At 43.7% G+C, this 22,265-nt stretch overlaps 1 protein-coding gene across 2 annotated transcripts in view; it reads left to right on the top strand.

The window, feature by feature from the left end:
• AARSD1 (alanyl-tRNA synthetase domain containing 1) overlaps positions 1–5,934 on the top strand; it is a 54,918-nt gene extending 48,984 nt beyond the window's left edge. For both annotated transcript variants that reach the window (XM_088480734.1, XM_088480735.1), the window contains exon 13: positions 5,092–5,934. In XM_088480734.1, the coding sequence (XP_088336860.1) occupies positions 5,092–5,230 (139 nt within the window). In that variant the 3' untranslated portion in view covers positions 5,231–5,934. The remainder of the gene's footprint in view (positions 1–5,091) is intronic.
• The last annotated feature ends 16,331 nt before the right edge of the window (positions 5,935–22,265 follow it).

The following is a 22,265-nucleotide window of genomic DNA, read 5'->3' as shown; positions in this document are numbered from 1 at the left end:
CCCACTACAGCTTAACTGTGGGGAGTTTGTATATTCTCCGTGTGCTTGCGTGGGTTTCCTCCGGGTACTCCGGTTTCCTCCCACACTCCAAAAATATACAGGCAGGTTAATTGGCTCCCAACAAAAATTAACCCTAGTGTGTAAGTATGTGTGCATGTGATAGGGAATATAGGGGGTCATTCAGACCCACTCGCGAGCGGCAGTACGCGCGCAAGTGGGTCGATGGTCCCCACTGTGCATGCACACGACGGAGGGAGCTCCGTCGTGCGCATGCGCGAGACCCGGCAAGCGAAGGACTTTCCATCGCTCCGGGTCTCGCACCAAAGGGGGCGTGCTGTTGATGTTGATTGACAGCACGTCCCCTTTGGTGGGCGGCGTGCCGGGGGCGTGCCTGCCAGACGGAGGCGTTCCCATGGGAACGCCTACCGTCTGAAGCCGGCCCCACTGACATCACTAGTGATGTCAGTGGGAGTGATTTTGGCTCTGATAGAGCCAAAATCACTCCAGGGCTTGTGGTTGAGAAACCCGACCACAGGGTTTCACTCGCAAGTCCGATGATCGCGATGGTCAAGTCCATCGCGACCATCTTGTTGCACGCTCGTATATGCTGTGGGTGGTGACCCACAGCTATACGAGCGTCCAGGAGGACGCTCCATATTAATGGAGGAGGGCCCTGATTCAGAGCGAGCGATTCATAGATCTCAGGAGCACTCATTAGCATTTAAAACAAATGATGTATACCAGTCCCTTTAACTTTTACCCTGTTTATTTTTTGATTACATGACTTTGTTTAGTTTATTTTTATGGATTACAGATAAAGCTAGTGAAATCCATGGGCTTTAAGTATTTACATGCATTAGCTCTGGGGAAAATTTTAGCCATGATTCCGGCGGTAAGAATAACGACTTCGGAATCCTGACAGTCATCAGAATACTAGCTTCGGAATACCAATGGTCACAATCCCGACGGTGGGGTTAGGGTTAGACACTAGGGGGTAGGGTTAGGATTGGGCTGCTGGAGGGGAGGGTTAGGCTGCTGTAGGGGGGAGTGTAAGGGTCAGAATACTTACCAACATGCGTCGGGAGTTTGACCGTTGGAATCAGGAGCCGGCATTGTGACCGTCTGGATTCCGACCGCCAAAGCATTGTCTTCTTTTTATGGCTCATTATTATTACTTACAGGTGGACAGAGGGCCTGATTCAGAGCCGAACGCTCTGACCAGAGCGCTCGTTCTGAATCAGGGCCCTCCTCCCTAAACTTGGAGCGGCCTCTTGGACGCTCGCATAGCTGTGGGTTACCACCCACAGCTTATGCGAGCGTCCATGATGTCTTGATGTCTTGTCTTGACCATCGGGCTTGCAACGAGACCCTGCGGTAGAGTCTCAGTGACCGCAAGCCCTGGAGTGATTTTGGCTCTATCAGAGCCAAAATCACTCCCACTGACATCACTAGTGATGTCAGTGGGGCCAGACCCAGACGGTAGGCGTTCCCATGGGAATGCCTCCGTCTGGCAGCCACGCCCCCGGCACGCCCACCAAAGGGGGCGTGCTGTCAATCAACATCGACAGCACGCCCCTTTTGGTGCGAGACCCGGAGCGATGACTTCCTCGTCGCTCGCCGGGTCTCGCGCATGTGCACGTCGGAGCTCCCTCTGTCGTGCGCATGCGCACTTCGTCACCATCGACCCGCTTGCGAGCGAACAGCGCTCGCAAGCGGGTCAGAATCAGGCCCAGAGCCAGTAGATTTATGGCTTGTATGGCAAGAGCAGATGCTGCTCCCTCCACTGTGCACAGACTGTTGGATGAGGCTGGGACTATGCATGTTGATACCTTGTCCATATAAACGAAACGCACACACTTCGTTTATAGGTCCTGAACTCGCTATTCTGCTTACTAATTATCCACCTACCTTTACCAAGTTATCCTCCTCCAGTGGCAGCTCCAGAGGTGGGGCTGCAGCGCAGTCCAAAATTTGAATACGGGAGCCACACAAACTGCCAGTCAGACCAGGCCGGTGATGTTTGGCAGCATCAGTTGGTGTGGCTCCCCTATTTAAATTTTGGAGTACACTGCAGCACCATATCTGGAACCGCCACTGTTCCTGACCCAGTCTGATTCTAGTAAGCTGTATACTCTGTGGAAGTTAAGGATGCTATTAAGTATTTTTCTTCAGATAAGATGCAACGGGGGTTGATGGGTTCCCATCGAGCTCTATAAGACCCACCTTGGCTTTTTTGTCCCTAAATTATTGGAGTTCTTCGCAGCTGTTTTGGAAGCGGGTTCTCTCTCCTTGTCCATGGCTGAGACTTTAATAGTGATTATCCTTAAACTGGGTAAAGATCCAGGCTTATCTGGATTCTTATCGCCCCATTTTGTTACTATCCACTTATGTTAAAATTCTGGCCAACATTTTGACCCTGTGACTGAAATGTGGAACCAGTTCTGGCTTCTTTACCTGAGTTCAGTTGCTTTACTCCTGCCCTGCTGTGCGAGCGTATGTAAATGGTTTTGTAACTGATTCCTTTATGCTAGGTAGGGGCACTCGGCAGCAATGTCATTGAGCCATCGTGCTATCAGGCCCTTCTGTGTGATCTCTGGACTGATAGTTTCTTGTCATTAAGAGAACATTTCCCTGTACTCTGATGATTTGCTGTTGTTTTTAACACGTCTGGAGCACTCCTTATCGTCTCTATTCGTAATGGTAGACCATTTTGTATCCTCCTTGGGGGTTAGAATTACTTGAGACAAATTTATGTTTTTTCCCCTTCTCCCTACTGTGCCTATGTCAGCTTCTTATGATTTTCCCTTGTGTTGATGCATGCAGTTCAATTACCTGGGTATACAAATTACCACTCGCCGGATGAGTGTCACTTTAATCATCCAACCTCAAATATAATTTTTAAAGGTTAAGTCTCATTGGGAGAAGCTTCCTCTCTCTGTCACAGAACGAGTGAACCTGGTTACAATGGTTATTATATATGGTATCTTATTTCTAGTTTACCTTCCCCTCTCCCTATTATCCGGTATATCATTTCTTTTTAATGGGGCCACAGGCGGGCTCATATAACTTCTAAAACGTTGTGCAGGATTTGGAGTGAGGGAGGTTTGGCACTGCCTGATATGCGGTTTTATTATCTTGCTGCTCAGCTTGTGCATCTGCATGATTGGGTTGCTCCTCTAGATCAGAGGGCTACCCATTTTGGCTTTACTTGAACGGACTGGCCTAGCGTATACTCATTACAATTTTTACTAGTGAAATCCCCACTATCCCATTGCCCTTCCCTTTTATTTGAAGCGCATAGAGTTTGGCTGGCTGCTGCGAAGATCCTGGGGGAGTCTGTGGTTGATCTCTGCTCTCCGTTGTGGGGCAACTCTGCTTTCCTGGAATTCTGCTCCATGGAAGGGAGAGCTTTGTGGCTGTTGTAAGGGGTGGATTCTGTGGGGCAGTTATATCAGAATGGGATCCTACACTACTTTTGCTCAACTGTCTCTTACTCATGACCTTCCCTCCCATTTGTTTCTTCAATATCTGCAGTTTAGGCTTGCCCTTTGTGCACAGTCTGGGAGTGTTGCCCCTGTTTTGTCTGAATCCCCTGTTTGTTTGGTGCTTTGGACCCCTTCTAGCCAGAAGTCTATTTCTCAAGTGTACTCCTCTCTGCAATCTGGAGCTGGGGGTTTGTGCTCCCTGCGGTCTCAGTAGGAAGTGGACCTGGGTACTTTAACTGATGAGGACTGGACTTGTTTGTTGGGATCCCCTTGGGGGGTCATGGCATCTGCTAGTCACAAGAAAAAGTCAGCTGTACCTTCATCTTAGGGTCTATTGGACGCCCGTCAGACTTGGATGTATTGGGCGGTTGCACTTTGATTCTTGTCCTAAATGTGGAACTTCCAGTGCTAGTTTCTGACATCTGCATTGGTCTTGCCCTGAGGTCTCCTTTTTATGATCCCGAGTGGTGGACTGTGTCATGGCAACTGAGATCAGACTGCCATTATCGGATCCTCGTATTTGTCTTTATGGTCTCGGTCTAGCGTTTTTTTTCCTGAACTCATATTTAAACTTGAAAATGAATACCTTGTTTTGGCTAGTGTATGTATTGCCTGTACTTGGATGGCTCCCCATGTTCCACCCTTCTATTCCTGGGTGGCCTTAGTTAATGCCACAGCCTCTCATGAGCGATTTATGTTTCTGTAAATGCAGCTGTCTTCTCAAATTTGACAGGATTTGGGCCCCCTAGCAATCTTCGAGATATGCACTAGACACTCCTAAACCATAGTTTTAGTCTCCCTGAAAGGTGTCTCCGCTTCCTTGCTATGTCTGCCTCCTGTATGTGTTTACATTTTTATTTTCCCCTATGATGATATTCCTGTTCCGTAACTTTTTATGTTCTTCATTATGCCCAGTTTGCGGCTCATATGTCTATTTTTATTGCACATGGACATTTTTACTTGTGGTTGTTTCTTTTGCTGAAATTTCTGTGTTTTGTTTAGTTATTCTATTAACGTTTATAAAATATACTCCAAATGAAAAAAACAAATTGTTTTTCGTAGGAATATGAAAATAGATGTAAGCATTTAAATGCATGCATCATTAATAGAACAATGACAACTTCTATCTACACTATATATCAAAGACCGTATATGAGTTAAAGGCTCTTTTGCTAGGGGTGATATGGACAGTATATACAGCAACACAATATTATAGCATTTATTAAAGCTGAAGTTATGTAGTGTTCATTCTAGCACCCTGCAACTGTCACAACTCATGCAGTTCCTCTTTCCTGCCTGAAGTGTCGTTCTCTGGTCTGTATCTCAGCAGTTTGTTGCATCAGCTGAGTGTGCTAGAAGCACCAGAGCAGAAAGTGAAACCCGTGGCAGGAAAGAGGAACTGCACGGGTGTTGACAGGTGCAGGGTGCTAGAATGAACACTAGTTATGTATCAAAAGTGTCTTGGAAAATATTCTTTGTATATATTGTGCATAAACTGCAAAGGTGTATAGACACAGAAACCAGTAATATAACAAGACAGTAAAATTCATGCATAAGGTCTTCGATTTGAAAAAATATACTATTATTGTTGTCTCTGTACTGTCAGAGTTTCTAAAATCCTGGATGGCAAAGGAGCTGGGAAGAAGGGCCGTTTCCAGGGCAAAGCCAATAAGATGAGCCAGAGAGGCGAGGTGGAGAATCTGCTACAAGAGGTCATGAATGACTCTGGGGTGAAGGAGGAATGAGATAGCAATTTGCTCCGCCTGTGCAACAGATCTTGTTCACCACTGTGGGATGCTGCTGTTCCAATATAAACTTTGAATATACTGTATAGAGTCCCTTGTGAAGAACCATAAACTAATTTACAGCAGTAGTCAAATTACAGGAGAAAAAAATATGCATTTTCAGGCAGTTGTGCTGATGTCCATGTTGCTTTGCCCTGCAATGCAGTCACTGGGGAAATTGACCACGGCTGATGTGGTCTATACTATATGTACTAATGTTACGACCCTTATAGACCTCACTACTCATTTGTTTCCACTGGGTTCCTTTTCTGGAGAATGCAGCACAGGGCAAAGCATCAGAGGTAACTAAACTATTAATATGTACAGATTCAAGTCCCTTATTTATCATTATTATTGCATTGCAGTTACTAACCGGATTTATGTTGTCACCTGGGAAACAGAATGTCTTGCCTGTCCTTGTCTAATCACAGAAGTTATATTAAAAGGTAACTAGCTTAATAAATGTCAACATTGTGATTAGCTGGAGTATTTTAAATTTCCTGATTTCCTGATATGAGGGTACTAAGACGTGGGCTTTTGAAGAGCATGTACTTTAATGTGGTACTATTTAAATACATATTTAAGAAACCGTCTCCCAACAAACCTGACCTATTTCTACTCTTAAAAATTACAGTGAATATAACCAATAAAGTGATCAACTACAATTTGCTTCTATCATTGCCCAGGTGAAATACTGTGGCCATTCCCTCATTGACCTCTTACTCTTTTATTCATGTTTAATTTAATCCGAACCATCAAACAAATTGAAGATTTCTAGCATTTACAGTACCTTAATATGCTGCTAACTTGTGCAATTGCTGTCCCATACATTCTCCTGTCTTCAAGTAATAATCTTGGAATAATTTCCAGTTTGTGAATTCATCCTATAAGTCACAATCTACTTATCTCTTTATGAGAACAGGGCAAAGACATACCCAGGTTGTTACAACTGTTGTAGAAAATTATTAGGAACAAAAACTAATAAAGATTTTAGAAAGTCTTACAGCTTTAAAGACTCCTGAATAATTTCCATGACCATGATTCACATTTCTTTGGTGACTTTAGAGGTCACATCTCTCCATAAAACCTCATTCTGTATGTTACGTGTATTCTGTTCCGTACAAATGGATATCCACTGTCTTTGGATCCAGTCTTTTTATTTTCTGTGCAGGAAACGATTACAAAGTGAAGAACTTGGCAGCATATTTGGCATTAATTCTGTTTCAAGTAAAAATAAAACCACGTGTGAAGAGACTGTATGCCTGTAAAACATGTAAAACAAAAAAACAAGAAATACAGCAACTATACTTTTGCCCCCAACCATAACTGTGCCTACCAAACTGTGCTGTAAATAATAAAACCCCAATTTAACTGGGGATTAAATAATTATCCTGTGGATTATATGGGCAGAGCGTTTCAAATGTTGATTCTGGACACCAATGTTAATCTGATAATAACATTATGAAACATGTAAAATAAAACCATACAATCGGAAAACCCAATCAGTTTTGTGGAATACAGCCAACCAGGAGGACAAAGTATAGCGATCATTCCTTCAATATAACTGTTTCCAGAGCTGCAGTAGGAGAATTACAGTATGTTACATTATGGCCCATGCAGCGTCAATGGCAAACTATGTGTAGATGACTAACAGAGGAAAAATTGTATTCCCACCCATATGCAGAGCCGTGCACATCTGGAGGTGGGTACATGTCCACATCGCAGCAAATGTGCATGGTTTCCAAGAAGTCATCAGCGTGTATTTGTACTAGGGATGTGCAGGCTCGGATAGGTTCGAGTTTGCACGTGGAGTTCGGATTTTTCCCTCCAAAAAAACGGAACTCAGAAAGAGGCAAAACGTCATCTTGCACGGACGAACATCATCATTCCGTGGACTGCTCTGATCTATAGATAGATAGATTCATTAATGGCTGGGTGAAAGAAAACCATTATGAACTCTTATATTGTGGCTATTGGAATATGTTCAGTATCCCGACACATGGGTTGCCGGCGCTCAGAATACCGGCGCTGGAATCCCGATACCTGTCAGAATCCCAGTGCCAGCATCCAGAAGGTAAGTAGCGGGTTTGGGGGGAGGATTAGGGTTAGGCACTAAGGGGGGAGCATTAGGTTTAGGATGTGGGGAGGGGGAGGTTAGGTTCAGGCACGAGGGAGGGAGAGGGGGAGGGTTAGGATACTGACAGGTGTCGGTATCCTAACCCTGTAGGGATGCTGGCGCCTAGATTTTGACCCCTGTGATCCTGAGTGCCAGTATCACGTACTCATCCCATTGCTATCACGTCCTGACAAGACTACACAAAGTATTAACTAAGGTCTCTGAATTTAGCTAGTGTGGATGTAGGCAGTCTGGTTCCTTTATCCATATATGATGCGCATGCCCTTCAAAAGTTTTGGTCTAAAGATTTTAGTCCATTCTTAATGTTACTTCTGTTGACATGTTCTCTAACCCTATATAATTGCCACATCTACCTGTGCAACATATGTCCATATCTACCTGTGCAACCCATATGCCTAAGCAGGGCCGCCATCAGGGGGGGACTGCCGGGCCTGTAGTCCCGGGCCCGGAGAGAGAGGGGGCCTGGTGGTCAGCATTAATGTAGAAGACGCGGCGCAGGCACTGGCAGCATTGCAAATAAGTTGCCAGCCGCAAGCCTATTAGAGCAGCCAATCAGGAGCGGTCGCTCCTGATTGGCTGCTTACAGAACGACAACCAATCAGGAGCAGCCAATCAGCAATGGCCGCCCCTGATTGGCTGTCGGTCCGTGAGCAGCCAATCAGCAGTTGCCTTATCTGAAATGCCACCGACACTTTCTTGTGGCTGCCGGTGCATAACCCACTGTTGCGGCCCTGCAACCTGGGCCCCCGCTCTCTCCCTGGACCGACTGAAGTAAGTACTTAAGTCCTAATAATGCAACCAGCCTTTCACTGCGCGTCGGGCCCCCCCCCCCCCAAGTCCAGACAACCTTCCCTACCCTGTGCCTCTCCCCTACTCCTAACAGCCCTCCCTCCCATGTCCCTCCCCTTTCTCCAGCCTTTCCTAACCTGCCCCCCCCCCAATATGGTTCAGCCTTCCCTGCCCTATGCTCTTCCCCAGGGGGGCCCTGAATATTTTATTAGTACCGGGCCCCACAATTTCTGGTGGCAGCCCTGTGCCTAAGCAGACCTTCCATAAAATGCCAATCCTGTCAAAAGCGTTATCTGCATCTGAGGACAAGAGGACAACTGGATTGCCACCAGTTCTAACAAATTGGATAAATATCAAACCAAGTTTCCTAGGCATATGCACAGTGCAGTTACTTGTCTCGCTGCTCCTCTTAGAAAAAACATACCCCTCCATGCACTTTGCTGAACTGTGCTTGGGACAAAAGAGAAGTAAACTTTATTGGTAAAGAAATATCCTCCTCTCTGTGACATCACAGAAATAAGCCTGAGGAAATAACACTTACATTGTTCTGAGTCTGTTTTGGGTGATCTATCTATGTGAGAGCTGTTCACATCTACCTTACTCCGGTATACATCTTATACAATCTTACAATATGTCCTCTGTCAATTTATCCCTTTTATTATTCTGTAACCACATGTATGTCATTTTTGTTTTTATTATATCCAATATAATGTTTTCAGTTTGCGCATGCATCCGAATCGCACTGAGCATGCGTCCTGATGGTTACCGCCGGGATCCACAGAATGAGGATGCGTGCGTGTCGCAGTCAATGACTGCATCTAAAGACTCTCACTTGCACTAACACAGCGGGTCATGTTCACGCGGATAATCTGCACCGTCATAGTGCTGCTGTGCACAGCGGCAAATTAGTGGTGCAGCCGGTGGGCATCTCTGTACGTATACCATCAGCTGTGGCATTCGTATAAAGATGCACTTGCAATAGTGTGCATCTCTGAATCAAACCCACTGTGTTCTTGAACACAAAGCAAAAAGAAGTGATGCGAGTTCAAATGTGTAATGCTCCAGGGACCACTAATTTTCAATTCATTTAAATGTAGTACAAAAAAAAGTTATAAAGAAAAAAAAAAATATTTGTGTTTATTGAAGACAGCAATGATAAGACATAAAATATTAGAAATTACATGTACAGGACACAGCAGAAATGAATGGCAGCATGAACATAGTAGAGAAAACATTGAAACCCTTCATATTCATAAAAAAATGTCAAATAGTCCTGTCGTAAATCCCGAACAAATTGCCAGTCAAGTAATTATGATAGAAAACATCCATAAAAAAATATAGCATTAGAAAAAGAAAAATAGAAAATAGAAAGGGCGATAAAAGGACAGGAAGAAAAGGGGGAAGAAGGGGATTCAAAAGTATCCTTTTAGGAAGTAACGGTAGAAGAATATGCAGTGTGAGCTGAATAATCTGCGTTCTCTTTGAATCGCATCCAATCATACCAGGTGGCAGTAAAAGTAGAGGAGCAGAGCCTTGAGGAGGATGCAAGGTCCTCCATAGTCATGTAAAGGTCTACCCTCTGGAACAACCGAATGATTGAAGGGCCGCACTGTGGATCTCCAGAAACGGGATGGCCGCCATTGCTGCATTTTTTAGGTGCCAAAGTAACATTTATTTTTTGGGGGGACAGGAATATCCATGAGGCTGAGAAGCCAAAATTCGGGCTTATTATCAAGTGGAAGTCCAGTGATTGTCCCTGCTATTTTCCGAGCCGTCTGCCAGAAGTAGGTCAGAACAGGGCACTTGTAACCAAAAATGAAGCGCAGTACCCAACGCCTGTCCACACTGCCAACAGAGAGGTGATAGTTTTGGAAACAACTGATTAATATGGACAGGACATCAGTACTATCTGGACAACATTTTATATTGTGTGTCCAGTACCTGGATTGAGGAGGAACTGGCAAAAGTATAATGAAATATCTGGGACCATTGGTCTTCCGACAGTTCTACTGATAGTTCCTTATACCATGCTAACACATGAGGGCATATTAGTGGCCAATGCAGGAAGGTAGAGCTAGTATAGTGTGGAGACTAAATGCCTTGGTACAGTCAATGACAAACCGAGAGATTCAAACGTGGTTGGGGTCCATTCAGTAGTACAGACAGGCAGTGATCAAACATAGTGTCTGAGTTAGAGGTAATCCCAGAATGAGTGGGGGGAAAGGTGGAATTCCTGTTGGAGATCTGAAAAGGACCGTAAACCACTTGAATCTACTATGTGTAATTCCTGCCAAAGACCAAATAGATAGGGGGAATAAGGAAAGATCTGGAGGTAAATCTGGATTATTTAACAAAGGTGTGGGCATGGAAGTTCCTGGACTGAATGATGGCAGATGCCTGAATTTCTTCCAGCATATAGGTTCTAATGTGGGGTGGTGGAGATGAGGAATCTTTTTAACCCAGGGAAGAACACATGAGGGGATATTATTTGCTTGACCCGCTATAAGTGGCAATTGTTTAGTAACTGGAAACCTGGACAACAATCCTGGCCAGGTGGACTGAGTGATAGTAGCTAAGAAAGTGGGGAAACTGGAGGCCCCCTCTAAAGTGGTTTTGAATCAGAACTGCCTGAACCAACCAAGGTCTACTATGTGCCCAAACAAATTGCCCCACCAAACCCTGCAACTCATTAAAGAAGGAGGTCGGGATCATAATAGGTAATGCAGAAAATAGAGGACTTTGGGGCTGAATCAGCGTGCAATGCTGAATGCAGATTAACGATTATACGGAATTGCGCGTGCGCAGGCCCCATTTTGCGAGTGTGCAGAATAGGTCCTGCGTAATCGCACGCAGTCCCTCCAAAGTCTCTGCCTGTTTGACAGGCAGAGGCATTTAAGGAGCGGTGCAGGGGCGGCAGGCCCAGTTTCCCGGGAGTGGCAAGGCCAGGGACTGCCTCGACCGACGCAGTTTCCTGGCCTTGCAAGTCGGCCAGCTTGAGTATGCTGGGGCTTACTCCACTGGCAGCTCGGCATCATCCACCATCGTGATTGATGGTTATCCCAGCCTGTTACCTCGGTTGCAGTACTGGGATCGCAAATGCAGTAGGGGGTGTCATACACCTGCTGCATTTGCAAGGATGGAATTGCAAAGCTGCCTGTGTGCAGCTTTGCCATTCTGTCCACTGCTGAATCACCCATTCAGTTTTAAACTTGGTTATTAAGGGAAGGAAATTGAGCTGGAACAGATTGAAGTTAGTAGCAAATATAATAACCCCTAAATATTTAAGTGAGATGGGTGCCAATGAAATGGAAAGGACTTCTGAAGACATTCCACAACATGACCAGGAGTCTAAATATTCAAGGCCACCGATTAGAACTAAACCTGTGAAACTCTTGCATGAGGGCAGGGAGAGAGGTCACCGGGTCAGAGATGGTAGCAAGGAGGACATCAGCAAATAGAACAATTTTGCAATCATGATTACCAACCTGTACTCCTTTTAATGTATCCGTTAGCCTGGATAGCCATCACCTTCGCCTCAATGCAGAGCACAAATATAAGTGGCGACAGAGGACAGCCCTGCCGTGTGCCATTTTGAATTGAAAAAGGATTTGAAAGAGCTCCATTTACTGCACTGTAGCAAAGGGAGAATGATAGAGGACAAGTATACGATAAAGACAATGAGGACCCAAACCCATATGCCTAAGCAGACCTTCCATAAAATGCCAATCCTGTCAAAAGCGTTATCTGCATCTGTGGACAAGAGGACAACTGGATTGCCACCAGTTCTAACAAATTGCATAAGATTAATATTGTTTTATGTATTATCTTTGTCCTCCCTACCAGAGACAAATCCCACTTTCTTCTCCATGAATCAGACGAGGGAGAAGAGGTCCACATCGATTGGCGAACAGTTTTATGTCAACATTCAATAAAGAGGTAAGTCTAAAACTCAAGCATTGGGCGGGATCCTTTCCGTCTTTCGGTTTTAAGGATATGTGGATTTCGAGAGAATGTGGGGAGAAAACATTCTCTTTACAGATAACATTACACGCTTTCAAAAAGTGGGGAATAAGGGAAGATGGAAATGCCTTATAGTAGCTTGTTGGGAAACCGCCCAGGCCCGGACTCTTCCCATTCAGAGTTGCCGACAAGGCTATATCAAGAATCCTTAATGGTGAAGGCCACTCAAGTGAAGCTAGCTCTTCCTCAGCGATTTGTGAAAAGTCAACGGAGGTAATAATCTCTAATCGCTTCCTTAAAGCAAGATCAAAAGGAGACTTCTTTTTTCAGATTACAGAGGTTTATATAATAGTACTGAAAAGCTTCAGCTATTTGGGAAAACATGTGGACAGTTCTACCCCCAGAGTCACGGATAGAGTGCAAATAGGACTGCCGCCTCTGCGCTCTCAAAGCCCTAGCAAGCATGGAACCAGGTTTGTTGCCCTGTAAATAGTATTTGTGTCTACATTTATGTATATCTAGCTTAGTCTAATCTTGAAGCAGTTTGTTAAGAGCCGGTCTAGTATCAGTCACTCACGTAAATCATTCGCATCTAGAGAGAATTTGTGAAATATTTAGAGTGAGTTAATACGGGCTAAAAATTTTAATCTTTGAGCCATTTTCTCTTTTTTTCAATTGGTATCCCAGCTGTATGCATTTACCCTTAATTACATATTTGTGCACCTCCTAACCAAGACCGCAGGTATGTCCGGGACTTCAATGAAGGAGATTTAGGGCCAGATTCAATTAGACACGAAAAGCCGAAATCTGCGAAAAAATTCAATTCCAGGACATTTTCGCCTAAGCGGAAACTCAATGCACTGAAACAGGCAGAAAAGTTTCTCCAATGAATGGCAGGTGGAAAAAAGTGCAAAATCTCTATTTTGGGTTGCAAATGTGGGGAATTGATTCAAACCGTTTGGACCCCTGGTTTCTTGAGGGGATGCATGGATGGGACAGGTGTTTTGGGGATTGCAGGTGCATGCAGCAGGTGGATTTTTTAAAAGTGCACTTTAGAGACACAAAAAAATACTGACACCCATTTTCAAGTACCCCAAATTTGACTGGACTATTTATTTTAACCAAAAAATACTGTTTTCTATCATTCTTCACCACTTTTACAAATATGCTTCTAGAAAGCATTTAACACAACTTAAGCACACAAATTATGTTTATTAGGGCTAATAGTACACATCTGTAATGATTTCCAGTGTCAGTGCATGTTATTTTGGGGTACAGTCTGATTCCCCCAACGGATTCAGTACTTTCTGCCTGTTATGCATTCGCCTATTTGCACTTTCACCTGTTCTGTAATTGAATAGGGCGAAACGCAGGGAAGCGCATGCCGCAAATTCGTGTCCCAAACAAACAAGGCACAGGGAGGGAACACTAAGGCATAGACTGGGACGTGGTCAGACCATGAAATATGACCAATGCAGCTACAAGGGAAGAATTGTAAATGTCTATGATCTGCAAGAAAATATTCTATACATGAGTACATACAAATGGAGGTGGAGGGGACGCGCGTGTTTGAAAAAAAAAAAAGGTAAAGGCTTTAACTGTGGGATGTTGTGTTCTCCACAATTCTATTAATTGATATTCGTGGAGAGGCTGACGGATCTTATGATGATCATGCAGGGGGAGACAAAATGACTTAGAAGAGCAAGCAAGAATTGGGTCCAGATACCAGTTGAAATCCCTGCCCAGGACCAAACAACTCTCTCAGTAGTTCCAGGAGCTTTAAAACTTGCCTTTTGGTACTGATTAGCTGAGTAAATGTTAACAAAGGCATACATCTGACTAAAGGTTTACACTGAAAAACCTGACATCTGTCTTCAACGAAAACATAATGAGGGACCTCAGAGACCAGGAAGTGCTGCCTAAATAGTATTGCTGCACCCAATGACTTTCCAATGGGATTATCACTATAAAATACCTGTGGATAATAATAATTCCCAAGTTTAGGGGAAGCAAAGTGTTTAAAATGTGTTTCCGGTAGAAAGGCAACATCCACTCGCTCCAACTGGGGGACTCGCAACAAAGTGGACCGCTTTTTAGATATGTTTGACCCCTTCACATTAAAGGAACATATATATATAATTATAAACAGGTGTCTTCGAAGCCATGGGGGTAGAATCGGAATAGGTGTGGTAAGTATAGCTGCTGCATAGAGCCTCTGTAAATAGGCAGGCCAAGGGGAAGTAGGATACGGTGACAAAGGGAAAGGATAACAGAGAAAAAGAATCAATCATGTACATATAAAGATATTGTAATGAAAAACTATATCCACCAGTAGACAAGATGGGCAGATATAGAGGGCCCATGATCCAGAGTTGGAGTGCGAATAGACCCAACTGGGGTATGAGGGTGGCAGCCACCACCCGGGAACATACAAACAGTATATAATTATCATGCATCAACAATATAATAACATGTCTAGAAAAATAATGTCTATAATGGCCGCAAAAGCTCACAAGGTAAACAGGAGAAACTGCTGTAAAAGTAATGGAACATCAGAGCAAGAGAGAGACAATAACATACTATAGAAAATGACTCAAACAATACAGCCATCAAATCCTGTGGGGACTGTGCAATCAGCAAAAATTTTTTGAAAATAACAAACACAAGTAAAGCAGTAGTGAGCGCAGTAAATTACAGGTCAGTCCCTCAATCATTAACCTAGAGGAAAAAAGAAGAAGCTCACAAAAGGATATGATGGACAATCAGGTGCTGTACTCTGCATGATCAGGACATGGGGAATGTGCACCCCATTCTTGTCTTCTCGTCAATGTCCAGGAGGCTCGTTCAGTAGGAAGACCAGGAGGATCAAGACAGGAAGTCAGTTGAGTCCAGTCCGTAAGGCATAGTCGTTGAAAGACAAGTGCAGCACAAAATTTGTTCAAATCAGGCGCTTGCAAGATAACCTGGTGGCCATCATGAGAGCCTTGGCTACTTAATGCAAAGCCCCAATCTGATATCTTTCTGTTTCATTACATTAGTAAATGGTTTAAGAAGGTGTTGTTGAAGTGCACTGTAGGATAAGTCGAGTAAAATGTTAATCTTTTAGCCGTTGAATTTGATGCCTTCCAGCTTACCAGCCTTGCTGAGGATCTCTACTTTAACATGATGGTAATGTAAGCAACAAATAATGGGCCTGATTCAGACCCACTCGCGAGCGGCTGTCCGCTCGCAAGTGGGTCGATGTTATGGACTGAGCATGCGCACGAAGGAGGGAGCTCCGTCGTGCGCATGCGCCAGACGCGACGAGCGAAGGAAAGTCCTTCGCTCGTTGTGTCCGATCAAAGGGGGCGTGTTGTCAATGTTGATTGACAGCACGCCCCCTTTGGTGGGCATGCCGGGGGCGTGCCTCCCTGACGGGGGCGTTCCCACGGGAACGCCTCCCGTCAGAAGCCGGCCCACTGACATCACTAGTGATGTCAGTGGGAGTGATTTTGGCTCTGATAGAGCCAAAATCACTCCGGAGCTTGCGGTTGAAAACCTCAACCGCAGGCTCCGGCTTGCAATTTCGATGGTCGCGATGGTCACGACCATCGCGGCCATCACAATGCACGCTCGTATAGCCTGTGGGTGGTGACCCACAGCTATACGAGCGTCCAGGAGGACGCTCCATTTTCATGGAGCCCGGCCCTCATTCAGAGCGTGCGCTCTGCTCAGAGCGTACGGCTCTGAATGAGGGCCAATGTCTCTAGGAGCCTCAGACTGAAGACCTTTCAGACAAAGTGCACAATGTACGCGGTCAAAAAGAATGATGTCGGGTCGGCATCAAGAATTTCTTTAAACACTGTAGTGAGTGCATTGACTATGCCAAGGCCCTGGGCCACTTCAGAAGTCCCCCGAATACAGAGATTATTATGCCAGCCCTGTTGTCTAGATCGTCGAGATGATGCTTCATGGCTCTCATCTCTTGTGTACGTACAGAAGCACTATCGCAGAGTTGCAGTTGGAAGGTTTCAATGTCCCCCAGGTGGTCCCCCACGTCAGACATGAGCCATTTGAGAGAGATCCTTTCAAAGAACAGATTTTGTCCATACTGTAGCCTGAATCTTTTTTTCCAGATCCATTCAATCTTTTTTAGTGGGATGGACATCTTTAGTAGGGATAGATCGTAAATGGGTTAGAACTTCAGCCATTGTGTCAGCGCTACCATTGGAACTTACATGGGCGGGTGATTCCATTTGTCTGGTGTTGTGGATCTCCAGCTGCTGTAAAGCAACAAGTCCCAGCTAACCCTCACACCGGTCAACTGGTAAAGCATGCTGAGACCTGTAGTTTCACAACAGCTGGAGAGCCACATTTTGGCCTGGCCTGCATAGATGTCATAGGTGACCTGGCCTGGCTGTGCTAAAGTAACAAGGAAAGTAATAGTGAAATTGATTTTTTACTTATGCTTCCCTATATAATGCCCATACAATAAGTAATAGTAAAAAATAAACTCTTTTGGTTGCAAAAATAAATACATAATGAATTCACCTGCGTATGGTTACATGCGAAACAGGCACATTGCCAAGACCTGTAAATTGGCGTGTGCTAAAGGGAGAAAAACGTTAACACACATGTGGTGCTTACTGTTTGTGTCAGTGAGTCAAAGTAAAAACATTGAGTTTGGTTTGCACAGTACAGTATATCATACTATAAACGGTTAAGTAGATTTCAATGCAATATTGTGAAACATGAGAATTGGATTAGACTGTTTCCTATGGGATCACAACGAGACAGAAACTGCCAAGGAATGAACTCCATTATTTTTGGATCTGGACAAATCCAGTATACTCTCATAAATCAATGTTGAACGTTGAGCTCAATTTAACCTAGTCATTGAATATATCAAAGTCAGTATGTCCCTGGCTCACATTTAAGCCATTAATGCTTCGACTTTGGACATTTTGTGCAGTAAAAATCGGGAAGTAAATATTCCTGATATTATTCTTGCCATTTAGCACTAATCTTTATGGGGATATCATTTTGCTACATCACTTAATTTAAAACATAGATTTCATGGCTGTAGCATTGCTGAGTAAAACAATGGTAGTGCCATGTGTGAGAGATGCTTGTGCAACAATCGTTACATGGAAAGTATACTACCATTTTCCATTAAAGGGTTTTGTGAGGATGTGTGCCAATAATTGTACAAATAAATAAATAAATGGAATACATTTGGTTAAGGGAGATGTTTTAAATACTTACTAGTTAGACCACATTTGGAAGTTTGGGCACATCACTGTAAGAAGGATATAAGAAAACTACTGAGGGCTCAGCGACACTTAGGGGTAGATTTAATAAAGTCACCGATCATGGTCTGATTTGCCCAATTGTTTTAAAACGGTAATAAGAATTAATGCTAATCATGCTCAATTGATCAGCAGCTTTGACAAAGCACAGCTTAGTATATCAAAGCTGTAATAAGTTCTCATTTCTCGATTTTGCTGCATCATTTAAAGCACCAATATTTTAAAAGGCAAAATCAATATGGTTTTGCTTTTAAAATGGGATGCAGTCAGGAAGGCGACGGTGGAAATGCCGCTGGGGGGGGAAGGTTAGGTTAGGGGCTCCCGGGGGGGATTTAGGGTTAGGTATCCCCCGGGAGGGTTAGGGTTAGGCTAGGGGAAGGGGGGTTTAGGGTTAGGTCCCCCGGGGGGGAGGTTATGGTTAGGCACCCCCTTGGGAAACTTAGGTTTAGGCTGCGGGGAAGGGAGGGTTAGATTTAGGCACTCACAGGGGGGTTAGGGTTAGGCAACCCTAGGGGAGGGTTAGGGGGGCTTAGCTTAGTAAATAGAAAAAATACTTACCTGTCGGGATCTTCACTGCCGGTGTTCCAGCATCTAGATTCGAAGCATTCATACCGATCCCCTTTAATACCGATCCCATTCATACCGATCCCCTTTAATACCGATCCCATTCACACCGATCCCCTTTAAAACAATTGCTGATTTTAAACCCTCTGGCAAAATCACAGAAAAATCTGCACTGGTGTCAAATTGGAAACTATTACATTTGCTCCTTGTTCTCAGTAATGAAAGAATGAAAGGGTAAAGCTGCATACACACACAATGATTCTTTGAACGATTATCGTTAAACGATAATCGTTTGAAAAAATCGTTCACTTTCTGAGTCAAACGAATGATAATCGTTCATGCGCGTTCACGTTTGTAGTTCAGTCAGACTTGTTAAGTCAACGATTTTCATTAAGGGAATATGCAAAAATCGTTTGTAGTTAAAAAATCTTTCATTACACTTGAAAAAATCTGACAGATAATCTGACATAAATTCGTTGGTAACAAAATCGTTGTGTGTGTATGCAGCTTTATAGTTATAATGTAATGCTTCCATTTAATTTATTAATAAGTAAAGGTTGAAAAAAAAAAGCTTGGTTTATTTAGTTTGTAAAAAACATAGGGCCTGATTCAGAGCCGTTCGCTATTTGCGGTCGTTCGTTCAAAAACAAGGGGTGGCTATTCAAATGATCCGTTCGCAAATTGCAGTCTGTTCACACCTCTAAGTCTGAACGAGCGAGCAAAGCATACGCTCGTTTATTTGATAAAAACGCCCCCTGGCCGCTCGCACCATACGTCATGTCCGCTATTTATTAGATTAATCGAGTACATCGTACAGCGTATGAACTGCTCGCTATTCTTGTGGTTGGTTTTTTCAACCGCTATTTTGCGAGCAGTTCTGAGTTAAAAAAAAACAAGTGACGTGGTCAATGACGCTGCTGTATTAATTATGCACTCCCTTAAAACGCTCGTTTTGACCTTTAAGCACGCCTGCGTTCGAATTCCACTCCCCCGTTTTCAAGCACCTTCCCCTGTTACCACCCACATACGCCTCATTCTGTCACTCAAAATAGCAGGCACTCGCTATATAGCGTACAAACGATTTTCGGCCGCACTGACTGGTTCGCGCATGCGTACTAAAAACCGTACGCATGCGCAGATGTGCGAACATCGCTCGGAACGAACGTACTGCCGCTAGCGAGCGGCTCTGAATGAGGGCCTTAGATCTTAGAGGTGACCTAACCAGTCAGGATTAATATTCCTAATATCAATACAGGTTGTATATCCAAATATTCCAAAATACAGAATATTCCAAATTACGGAATATTTTTAGTATGACTAAAAAAGTGAAACCTTTGCTTTCTGATGGTTGAATGTACACAAACTTTTTTCAAAGCACAAAATCATTAAAATACAGTATACAATAACATTCAGGCTGTGTGTACAGGGTGTATATGAAACATAAATGAATTTCATGTATATACACAAACTTTTTTTGATGCTCAAAATTATTAACAATATTGTATAAAATTACCTGCAGGCTGTGTGTATAAGGTGTATATAGAACATAAATGCATTCTGTGTTTAGATTTGGGTCCCATACCCAAGATATGTCATTATAGTATGCAAATATTCCAAACTACGGAAAATTCTGATATAAAAAAAATACCCCTGGTCCCAAGCATTTTGGATATGGGAGACTCAACCTGTACAAAGGATCTTTAATGTAAGAGAAGTAAAACTGCTGAATGCCTTACAAGGAAGAGGAGATAGCAAATTCATTGACAGTCTTTCAATGCCTTTCTTAGTAGTAGAGGACATTATGGGGTGATTCATCTAGGGAGTTTTTCAACTTGTTATTTTTGGGATCAGTAAGGAAATGTTTTCCTGTCTGTGAGGATAAATTGGCAGCTGTCACACCTGGGTTTTGTTTTGCCTTCTTATGGTTCAACACAATTACAATTTATATATTGATCAACAATCCTTCAAACCAGTCAAATTAATTTATTCACCTATAAATGAATTATTTAACTTACAATTGGGACACTGTTAAACTCCACACTAGACTGATGTGAGACACTCATGTTCACTTTTTGTTCTTAATTAATGTTGACAAATTATTGAGTACTTTGTTTGATTAGTAGAAAAATGTGAAAAAGCCAAAGGGGTTGAATATCCCTATAGCCACTGAATATATTTACAGGTGTTTGTCTGTCTATCTATCTATCTATCTATCTATCTATCTATCTATCTATCAATCAACTGGGGTAATTTAGCTCGGTAGAGGTGTTAGTGGTGCAGTGTCTAGGTGCATAATATGGGTCCACACGCAGCTATCAGGTTAAATGAAACAAATGGTGCTTTACTGTCAGGATATAGGAACAAATATTAAATGACCTAGCCCCCATGCAGGGCACTACCTCACTTCTTCAATCCTAACTATAATGGGCTCCTAGTCTGCAAGCGTAATACAGTCTCAGGGCCTGATTCAGACCCGGTCGCAAGCGCTGAGCGCTCGCAACCGGGTCGATGGTGGCCCAGAGCGCATGCGCGAGACCCGGATAGCGACGGTCAATCTGTGGCTCCGGGTCTCACACCAAAGGTGGCCTGCTGTCGATGTTGAGTGACAGCACGCCCCCTTTGGTGGGTGAGCCGGGCGGGTGGCTGCCCAGACGGAGGCGTTCCCATGAGAACGCCTACTGTTTGGGGGCGGCCCCACTGACATCGCAAGTGATGTCAGTGGGAGAGCTTTCGGCTCTGTTTGAGCTGAAAGCTCTCTGGGGCTTGCAGCCACGAGACCCTACCACAAGAGTCTCGTCGCAAGCACGATGGTCGCGATGGTCAAGACCATCGCGACCATCAACCTGGCCGCTCGCATTAGTTGTGGGTGGTAACCCACAGCAATGCGAGCGGCCAGGAGGCTGCTCCATAAAAAAAGATGCCCTGATTCAGAGCGAGCGCTCTGTCAGAGCGTCCGGCTCTGAATCAGGGCCTCAGTTTTTAGTCCTGTCTCTCACAGCTGGCCTGGCTTGTCTGCTACAAAATCTCTCTTGCGGTTCTCCTTGCAAATCTGGACACTGGCCTCCTAGCCTGGCATAGCTGCCACAACTTCACATAAACAGTCAGAGATTTGTGGTCCTTCCTGCCTCACAGGTCTGGAGCAGGCCTCCTGGCCTTCCACTGGCCTGGCTTGGCACACTGGGCTCTTTGGCTACTTCAGTCCTCCTTGGACTGACTCCACTCAGCAACCATTAGATGTTATCACACTCTCTTATTCTTCCCTGTGTGGGTGGGTCCCTCCAGGCCCACACATACTCCATGACTCACTATCATCACCTAGCTTCATCTTGCCACAATATATATACAATATATGTTTTAAATGGTTTCATATGTTTGAGTGGTTCAATATTGTTTTTCTTAGTACAAAGTACAGCTTAAAGTACTTAGTGGTTACACTAATGTCTTTGGAGGGGATTAATGTATTTTTGTTTGTAACATTGTCACAGCACTCTTGCACAACAAATTATATTTCATTTAATCTATTTTTATTTTATTAAAAACTTTGTGTCAGAATGCCCTACGTCAAGAAAATAATTGCGCAGGCATTAGTGTTGGGGATGTACAATCCAATTTGGGGTTTTTGTGGATGATATGATCCTTTTCATCTCTAATCCATCCATTTTTATTCCTGCTATCTTTAGTATCATCCAAGAATTTAGTTAATTTACCAGCTATTGGATTAATGGTAATAAATCAGAAAGACTCCCTCTTGCCTCAACTGGTGGCTCTTCCAAATATTCTCACCTCACTTGTCATCTATGTGTACTATTACCGCACACAAATTGAAATACCTGGGGATATATATTCTCTCTCAACTTTCCCAATTATACTCCATCAATTTTATCCCTATAATCAATGCCATAAAGGCCCAACTAGATAATTGGATGGAGCTTAAACTTTCTTTGTTTGGAAGGGTTGTGGTGATAAAGTCTGTTATTTTTCCTAAAACAACTTATCTGCTTCAAATGTAACCATTCACTATTTCAAAAAAGGATGCACTTTTTTGCTCTCAATTGTCTTTCAAATTTATATGGCACAATGGAAAACCCCGAATGCCACATGCGCGTACCTATGCTGAAAAAAAGTCAGCTCTTTTTATATATGCATAGGATTGGCTTCTCCATTTGAATAATTTTACTAATACCGATTTGGAGGAAGCTTTATTTTTCCCGTATTCTCCGGCAGCCTTACTCCACACTTCAATTGCCAAGATTCCAGT

Source organism: Taudactylus pleione, unplaced genomic scaffold (genome assembly GCF_031769625.1).
Source record: "Taudactylus pleione unplaced genomic scaffold, aTauple2 ptg000256l, whole genome shotgun sequence".
Classification (NCBI taxonomy): Eukaryota; Metazoa; Chordata; class Amphibia; order Anura; family Myobatrachidae; genus Taudactylus; species Taudactylus pleione.
Note: the sequence above shows the minus strand (reverse complement) of the source record. Positions and strands in the feature narration are given on the sequence as shown.